At 39.8% G+C, this 9,878-nt stretch overlaps 1 protein-coding gene across 4 annotated transcripts in view; it reads left to right on the top strand.

The window, feature by feature from the left end:
• The window catches only part of r3hdml (R3H domain containing-like), an 11,176-nt gene extending 10,786 nt beyond the window's left edge, over positions 1–390 (top strand). For all 4 annotated transcript variants that reach the window (XM_028583666.1, XM_028583664.1, XM_028583667.1 and 1 more), the window contains exon 7: positions 1–390. This exon is cut by the window's left edge and continues 119 nt beyond it. In XM_028583666.1, coding sequence (XP_028439467.1) covers positions 1–14 — 14 coding nt within the window. In that variant the 3' untranslated portion in view covers positions 15–390.
• Positions 391–9,878: the final 9,488 nt, after the last annotated feature.

Here is a 9,878-nt window from a genome sequence, read left to right as displayed (position 1 = left end):
TCGCAAGAAATTAACACAACACAGGGTTTTTCAATGTGTTTTTAATGTTAGATGGAGAAAACAATACAAACTCATAATCCATGTAAAGTCAAGTTTTACCGACACAAGGGCTGCATAAGAAAATTATGCAGCTGTCCAATTACCACTATGTTCGAAGGAAATCTTAATTAATGAATGTTTTACACACGTTAATGTAGTGGTATAAATGTTTATATTTTTATCGCTGTTGGTTAGTAACAAAATAATATTGAAAACAAAAGAAGTAATTTTCTTTCATACTTTTATACTTCTTAAAGACATCTACGGAGAGTTTTTGCACTTTTATTTTTATTGATGAATTTGTTGGTTTGTGACTTTGAGAGGCATTGACCAAACAATTTAGCACTTTTTTTGTACAGATTATATTTACTATAACCTTGGATGTGTTATTAAATCTCTTTCTAACCTAAATTCATATTTTCAGTGTCAAATCAGTCCAGTGAATGTTTTAATTCACGCTCTGCCGTGACTGAACGTTAATGAAGTTATTAATGACCAATAACGCGGTATCATCCATATGTATGGTATCGTCCATATGTATAATCCGCCGTTCACTACTTTGTGTTTACTCACTGCTGCTGGAGGATATTTTCTGTCCCACCTTTCCCCTCATTACATCTCTCGATTTACCCCTCGGAGACTTTCTGTGCCATAAAACCGGAGGCTAATGCAGCTTTTATGGTCGAAAATATGAGGAAATCAGATGGGCCTCCAACCAATACACACACACACACACTTTCTCAGAAAACCTGTACAATATTAGATATGGGAACCATTTTCAACCGGAAAACAAAGTTCCTAACTAACAAAAGTGTAAAGAGCACCAGAGCTCAGCACTTTGGTGACTTTAATGACCGTTTATTTGGCAGCTTACTCTTCATTTCTGTAAAGTTCGGGAATTATGTATACTGTAGTATTGCATTGCCAGACCCTGGCAAGATCACACAGCATTGCTCTCCCCATTTCTCTGCACTCTACTGCAGCAACTTATTGCTATCACTCCTGCTAAAGGCCCGGGAACAGAAAGGGACTCAGGCACTTTTGTTACACCTTTAGTCAGTTTGTGACACTGTATTCTTGTTCATCCAAACGTAACCAATGTAATCAGACAGTTACAGTGACTTAGAACATGAACTTGATCTCTGAAAAACCTATTATATAAACAAAAATTTAAGATTATAAATAACTGCAGCGTGAAAACATTTGTTTCTAGTTTTGGGACATTGGGACTGCTCACAATGCTAGCTGGTGATCTACTGGATGTCTTGGCGGCACTTAGTCTCGCATTGCCAGACCTTCCTCCACAGCTCTGCGGAGGAAGTTCTGGCTTGTCCACACAGCATTCTGGGATGGGAGAAAAACTTGCTCAGGTTTATTGGCATTTCTTTAAACCAATCACAATCGTCTTGGGCGGTGCTAAGCGCCGATGTAAAATAGCCTCGGGAAGGAACTTGTTTTGGTGGAACATGTGCACGTTCAAAAGTAGTTTTTAGTCGTGCAACAGAAAACTCAGATTGGACAGATAGTCTAGCTAGCTGTCTGGATTTACCCTGCAGAGATCTGAGGAGCAGTTAACCATAGTCCTCAGAAATCCACCATTTATCCACAGTTTAAAATGCCAACACAAAGAAATCGGAAGGAAATGGACATCCATACTTTTAAAACGACTGGCAGTGTTGTGTCATCACCAGTTAATGCCTCCACAGACACTTAAAGAAATAGTTCGACATTTTGGTAAATGCGCTTATTCGCTTTCTTGCTGAGAGTTACATGTGTTGTGTTTCTTTTTCTCCTGATGTCTTGTCGTCACATTGCAGTTGCCAGCTAAGAAATAGTCCCCGTAAAACCACAATTTATAGATTAACGAGCCGTAACGTGTTGATTAAAGAGCTTTTAGAGGTGCTAGTAGTTACCTTTGGACAGAGCCAGGCTAGCTGCTCCCTGTTTCCGGCCTTTATGCTAAGCTAAGCTAACTGGCTGTGGGCTGTATTACAGTATATGTAATATGAGATTGGATCGATCTCCTCATCTAACTCTAAGTATGGAAGCAAAAAGGTGTCAAATGAATCTTCAAGAGACTGTAAATTGCACAAACTCCATACTTCTGGTTAGTCAGCCTGAAGAAGGCCCGTGTGCCGCAACGCGTGTGTGCGTATTTTTTTACCTTTTGCTATGCATTAGCCGCATCAATAAAGGATTTTAAAATATTTTCTTCAACAAGAGTGCCTTGGTTTTCATGCTCTTGCGACACCAGAAAGTGATCAATCCGACGTCCAATTTATCATGTCTAATATTTACACGCTTGTACAAGTAAATCATGTTAAACACCTCAGAAAACATGTACACTTGCTGGTGAAATTAGTCAGCTGTATCAGATGGAACTGCATGATGCAAAATTTGCCATTATGAAGTGAAACCGGTGGGACATTTCCATTTCAGCCCGGGAGACTGAAAATCTAAGATTTTAAAATGAGATGTCGGTGGGTGTTTTGCCATCCACAGGTGATTCAGGCCCAATTCTATATCCGTCGGCAACATTTTCCCCTCGGTCAAAACAAAACTGGTGACGCCCCTCATCATCCACACTTTATCCGCTGCCACCCTCGGTACATTCTCCACTCCTCTGTCTTTTATGTCACTCTCCACCCTCCAGCTTTCTCTCTCTCTCTCTCTCTCTCTCTCTCTCTCTCTCTCTCTCTCTCTCTCTCTCTCTCTCTCTCCTTTTAGCATCAATTCAGTTTCTTATTCAGCGCTCCTATTCACTCCTAATCTGTATCTAGAAAAACAGCTATTTAGTGATGAGAAAGAGGGAAACGCACATAATAACTTCATGTTTATTTGAGTTTCTATCATCATGTTGCCTTAGTTACAGCTGCTATATAGATAGGTGTCCATACGAGCCTGGTTACTGTTTAACCTCCCCACCCACATTTGCCCAGATTAGGAAAATCAATAAGATAACCGCAGCAACACCGGCCTTACCTTGCACCAACAAAAGCCTTCTCCCGCTACAGCAACCTGCGCCAAACTTCCACATTTTACACCTCATGGGGAGGGAGAGAAAAAGCGGATTTTAAACACATGTTGGAGAGGAAGCAGAAGACGAAATGGTCAATGTAAACACACAAGTCACTTCAAGTATGGAACTTCCATTTGGTGAGTACACACTATTTGGTATAGTTTTTAGCACCTCGGCCCGGTGGTTTCAGTGGAGAGTAAAAAGGTTGAGTGCGGCAGCTGCTTGCTTCTTCTTTTCTTTTTCGGTGGTTTTGTGCAGCGGCTCCAGAGCTCTGGCGGATCACAGCAGACTCGGAGGGTGGAAATCTCGTCGCCATTTGTGTCTGCCCTTTTCACACGGCGGTAATCCAGGAGGTGTGTCAGAGAGATGGAGGTTGTTGAGAAAGGCCGTGGCAGCAGGGCTTGATGCTGACGATGGTTCAAAGGTTTTTGAGATGTCAGAGCATTTGGGAGTACATCAAGTCTGAGGGGGTATAAGGGTGGTGGAAGAAGTATTCAGATCCTACTATTACCACACCGTAAAAATACTCTGTTACAAGTAAAAGTCCTGCATTGAAAATGTTACTTAAGCAAAAGTTTGTAAGTATTATTAGGAAAATGTACTTAAAAGTAATCCTCACATTTTAGAAACTGTAAAGGATCCAAACAGTTGTGTGTTTAATGGTCTAATCATTTCAGTTGGACTTGTAGGCCCTTATATTGTCGGCTAGTTCACTTTCTAATAAAACGGCATATTTTTTAAACTGCATGTGTTTTATGGGCAAAGATCTTAAAGGAATACGCCACCGTTAGTTGAAATAGGGCTTATCATGGTCTACCCTGGCTGTAGATAGGTGGGCCAACGCATTTTTTGTCTCAGTAATTGGGTTGTTTTTTTTTGTCTTTTGTTGGCTCATTTTTACTCACAACATGCTAACCAGCAGGTTTAGGATAGGATTCCATTCACTACGCTAAGCTAACCGCTAGCGGCGGCACTGCCGGTGTTGCACCGGACTAAAACAATGCATGCACAAAAAATGCGTTGGCCCACCTATCTACAGCTAGGGGAGACCATGATAAGCCCCATTTCAACAAACAGTGGCGTATCCCTTTAATGTGTAAAGTAACTGAAGCTGTTAAATGAATGTAGTGGAGTAAAACGTACAATATTTCTCTCTGAAATGTAACGGAGCAGAAGTAGAAAGTGGCATGAGAAGACTCAAGGAAAGTACAAGTACCTCAACATTTGTACTTAAGTATAGTACTTGAGTAAATGTGCTTAGTTACATTCCACCGCTGGATAAGAGAATGATTTGAAAGGGTTTGAGCTCGATGTTGTTGGTGCAGTTGATGCACGAAGGAGTTTTCAAAAGCCGCGTTACTGGATGAAGTCAGACGTGCGTTTATTCTGGAACCTGAAGAGCTGAAAACATTCTCTTTGTAAAGCCTGAAACACGAAACGTTTGATGAAGCTTACATTTTATTTATGTTATTTATACATCCAGTATGTGATGCTGTACAAATGGAGAAATCCCCATCTCTTACATCTCTCTACACGTTTGCATCTGCAGCCTGCATGCAGTACGTTCCGTTCCTCCTGTGACGTCTGTTATGAACTATATCAATGAAAGCGAAGGCCTCGCTGCACAGCGCTGCCTCTCACTCCGCGGCTTTCAAACAAAGCAGCTGATGGAAGTTTGGTTTTCACTCCTGTGGTTATCCGTCCGAACGATTTGCATGTCACAGCGGGATGAGGAGATGCAAATTTGTGCAAAGCTCTGGCCAAATGAGAAAGAAAATGACACAAATATTGATTAATGTAGCTAAAGAGTTGGTTTGCCCCTGAACAGATATTGCTGTGTGAGCCATGTTATTCTGGAAGCCCGGGGAGAGATGTTTGTTTTAATTTTTTCTTTCTTTTTTTCCGGTCCGGTTCATCCACCTATAATTAGCCATATCCTACACCTGCTCTCCCCATTTCTCTGCACACTCCTGCTAAAGGCCCGGGAACAGAAAGGGACTCAGGTGCTTTTTTTACACCTTTGGCCAGTTTGTGACACTGTATTCTTGTTCATCCAAACGTCACCTCAGACCTAATATATTAAAAAATGTTTAAGAATATAAATAAATGTAGTGCGAAAAAATTTGGTTCTAGTTTAGTGACATTGTGACTGCTCACAAGGCCATTTGGTGATCTACTGTAAGTCTTGGGTGGCACTTAAGTCTCGCATTGCCAGACCTTCCTCCACAGCTCCGCGGAGGAGGGTCTGGCTAGTCCACACAGCATTGTGGGATGGGAGAGAAACGTGCTCTGGGTTATTAGCATTTCTTTAAACCAATCACAGTCGTCTTGGGCGGCACTAAGTGCTGGACCCAGGTACAGTGCCTCTGATGATAGCTCTCCAGGCTAACGAGCTTGGTAGCTCGGATGTATTCATCATTATGTACACATCAAAAGATGTATTTGCATCATCATCTGTCTGCAAACAATTCCTCTGTTGTGGAGCAGATTGTAGGCTCCTCCCAACAGAGGAGGTTCAATAAAAACGGTTAAAAAGCTCTTCTTCTCTCCGTTCTCGTCCGCTTTGCTGTTGGTCAAATATTCAAAGGCGCAAATATGCACGTCGAAGTTGGACGAGACACAAAATGTCCCCGTTGACTAGCCGTTTAAAAAACGTTCAGGTCAGAGTTCAGTTCATTCAGTAAAGACAAAAGTCTAAATAATTGTAATTAAAAAAAAAAAAAAAATCATTCAATTTTGTCACAGTAAATGCATACGCCACATAAAAAGGACATGCACATAACTTATTGTATTTTGATTTGCGTTTATTAGGCATTTTAAATCTTTCATATTGATGGACCACTGATGCCAGTACTTACATTGACACATTCAACATAATGATAATAATACAATGGGGGGAAAAAGCAACAATGTCTCTATCAACAAGACCTGAACAACCACACAAAGATGTGATTATGTTAAGGTGTTAATCCTCACTAGTAAATCATGGCAGCTACTGAGTATTTGTTGCACATTTCATCAAATATATTACAATCTGAGGCATCGTTTAACACGATCAGGTGAAGAGGCCAAGAGAGCGTTAATGCCTGTACGGTTCAGCGCTGATCTCGTCTTTAGTGGACCTGTCTGGTGAGGTTCTTTTATTTTTCTTAGCCATTTTGTTTTCCAAAAATCTATTAAAAAGCCATACTGTTCCTTCATCAACATGAACACACACTGTACTTCATTCTGACTCAATCCCACATACATCGTCCTGCTGCCCCAAATACTCACTAGAGCATTAACTGTGTATTAATCCGTCGCTGAAAATAGTTCCCAACAAACACTCTTTTTGAGTAACATTTGCTATAAACTACCCATGTGTTTTTGGAAATAACTGAGCCTTTTACTAACATGAAAGCAGACACTCATGACCTGTTTTTAAGGATTTTAAGGATATGTCTTTAGTAGGTACAAATGGGCTACAGACAGGGTAGGGAAGCCAGGAAGTTGTTATAGATGGTCTAACATGTTGTTTTTGATTTATCCTTTAAACTACATGCTATAAAAAAGGAGTCCAAACTATAGAATTGACTGCATTTTGTGTATGTATCGTATGCCCCTGATTTTTCAAGCCAGTGACCATTGCATTAAGCTCTGATTAGCCACCTCTGTCATCCATGAATTGTCTCTCAAACTGCTTTAAATAGCAACAATAGCAACATTTTCTGAAAGGGTTTGTTTATCCAGTACACAAATCTTCCAAAAGCAGGACATTTATGTTACGAATGCATTCTTCGGCTGCTGCCTACACTAAGCCTCTTTTTGGCCTAGATCGGGTTATACTATCCAAACAAACTGCAAATCAGTTTTTTCTTCCAACCTGTGCTGACATAATGACTCTAGCAAGCATCGCGTATTCGACATGCCCATGAGTAAAGCCAAGCGTGTCAAAGATTTTGATCAATTTCTACAAAATCCGAGTGACGTCTGGTAGTTATGTCTACCAAAAGAGCCTTTTGAGACTCCGCTACAGAGACTAGTTGACAGACAGTCCTCTTAGAATAGAATAGAACAGACTTTATTGTCCCAGAGGGGGACATTTATGTTGGGCTTAGTGCTACAAACACGTTACAGAGAAACCGTTCTAAAATCGAGCATAAAATCAACATAAAAACATGTTTGTGAATACGACATCTTAAAAAGTGACCGTGTGCAAAAAGTGCTGGTGTATTTATTGCACGTTGCTCTTGTTGTGCAGCTTGATAGAGGTTGGGATAAACGATAACTTACGTCCGTTAAGTCAGTTTGTTTTACATCTCGGCACACGAAATCTTCCCCCCCGATGGCAGAAGTTCATATTCAGGAAAGAGAGGGGGTCGAGTGTCTTCTGTCATTTTTAGCAGGGTTTCCTACACCGCACACAACTCGTGTCAGACATATGGGATTAATTGCCCAACGGTCACAACCTGGACAAACTTCCGAGCTCTGCTGTTTGCAGAATCTCTTGGTGAATGCAAACATGACAGCAGCCGTTCAACAGCTCCTCGGCGGATTATCTGTTTGCCCACAAAGCTGAATGACTTGACAGAGGGGCACAGAGAGGCTCCTTAACACACACCATCGGAGCGACAGAGACTAAGTTAAAACGGTGCAAATGACTCACAAAAACCACATCTAAATGTCAACACAGCAAGGTTGCACAGGCACTTATTACGAATAATGTTGTGGCATACGCGCTGCATGCTGCTGTGTGGGTCAGGATGATTTGTCATGAGAAAACATATTTATCTACAGTACAGGCCAAATGTTTGGACACACCTTCTCATTCAATGTGTTTCTTTATTTTCATGACTATTTACATTGTAGATTCTCACTGAAGGCATTACAACTATGAATGAAATATGGAATTATGTACTTAACAAAAAAATTTAAAATAACTGAAAACATGTCTTATATTTTAGATTCTTCAAAGTAGCCACCCTTTGCTTTTTTTGATAACTCTGCAAACCCTTGGTGTTCTCTCAATGAGCTTCATGAGGTAGTCACCTGAAATGGTTTTACCTTCACAGGTGTGCTTTGTCAGGGTTCATTAGTGGAATTTTTTCCCTTATTAATAAAAAAGCAAAGGGTGGCTACTTTGAAGAATCTAAAATATAAGACATGTTTTCAGTTATTTTACATTTTTTTGTTAAGTACATAATTCCATATGTGTTCATTCATAGTTTTGATGCCTTCAGTGAGAATCTACAATGTAAATAAAAAGGAAACTCATTGAATGAGAAAGTGTGTCCAAACTTTTGGCCTGTACTGTATAGATAGATAGATAGATAGATAGATAGATAGATAGATAGATAGTACCTAAAATGTGTTTAACCCTTGCGTTGTCTTCCCGTCAACCATGCAACTTTTTGTTTTTCTGGGTCAAAATTTGACGTCTTTTTTTTTTTTTTTTTTTTACACTTTTGTTGCTTTTCCACTGACGTTTTTGTCACTTCTTCCCAATGTTTTTTTCTGCACCTTTTGACGTTTTTTTGTGTGTTTTCCCCCCCCACGTTTTTGAAGCTTTTCCCAACATTTTTCTCACTTTTTTCAACATTCTTTTATAAAAAAAGAAAAGAAAAAAAAATTCAAATGCTATGAAATTGAATCCACGTCATTTCTTTTGAAAAATTGGTTGAAAGAAACCCGAATTTCTGATTTTAGAAACTTTTTGAAAATGAGTCAAATTTGATGTTTGCATTGATTGACTGAAATCAATTTGAACGGAAGGCAGTGGTGGAAGAAGTATTGAGATCTACTCTCAATACTTTACTTCAGTAAACATAGCAAATCAAAAGTCCTTCATGATTTTACGGATTCAGCAAAAGTATCAGCAACATGTAGTTAAGGAAGCAGTAGTAAAAGTACTCATTGGGTGGCAAACTGCCCCCTGTCAGTGTTCTATTACTGTATAATTACTGATGTGTAAGCAGCATTTAGATGTTTTACATCGCTATGTTGGAGATGGGTTTTAACTAGTTTATAAACTGTATAAACTGTTAGAAACTGTGCTGTACCGTCCTTCAGCAGATGGAGTTGCCCAATTGTTATGGAAATCTTCAAATTCACTTTTCAAAGCACTTAAAGGACTTTTCGTCCATGTGGAGAGAGTGTTTAGTCAAGTGCATTTTTTTTTTAGGGGGATTTTTAAGGAATTTTCACGAATGTCTTAGCTTGCAACTCTTCCTTTGTTTTCTAATGCTGACAACCCACTACACTTGACAAGCAAATTGAATCAGAATCAGAATCCGGTTTGTTGCCGACTAGGTTTTTTATATACAAGGAATTTGCTTTGATGTAATGGTGCATACATGAATGTAGAAAAATTACAATAAAAATATAAAAAAAGATGTACAATGTAACTTTTTAATATGAAATAGCTAGGCAGGAATGTGCAGAAATATATTCTTGGGGATGTGCAAAGGTTGACAATATTAAAGGTCCAGTATGTAGGAATTTCTCCCATCTAGCGTTGAGATCATATATCGCAATCAACTCTCTCGCAGTTCAAAGTACGTATTACAGCTACGGTAGCCTTCACGCTTCAAAAAGCTGGTCTCTTGCTCTTTTCAATATCCTTTTGCTTTTTTCTGGGCGAAGAAGAAGACTCCTGTTCCTGAAATTTAGATTTTGAATACGTGTGGTCCTCCATGTTTCCTTCTTCAAACTTGCCGGGGCCGGGAAGCTACGATACCCATTAGCAGCATTAGCATTAGTGAGTTTATCATGGACAGCGAAAACCCGAAAGGCGGAGCAGTATGTCCTGTATGTCCCTTACTGGCTAACGTATTTCAAGATG

Source organism: Perca flavescens, chromosome 7 (genome assembly GCF_004354835.1).
Source record: "Perca flavescens isolate YP-PL-M2 chromosome 7, PFLA_1.0, whole genome shotgun sequence".
NCBI classification, from domain to species: domain Eukaryota; kingdom Metazoa; phylum Chordata; class Actinopteri; order Perciformes; family Percidae; genus Perca; species Perca flavescens.
Note: the sequence above shows the minus strand (reverse complement) of the source record. Positions and strands in the feature narration are given on the sequence as shown.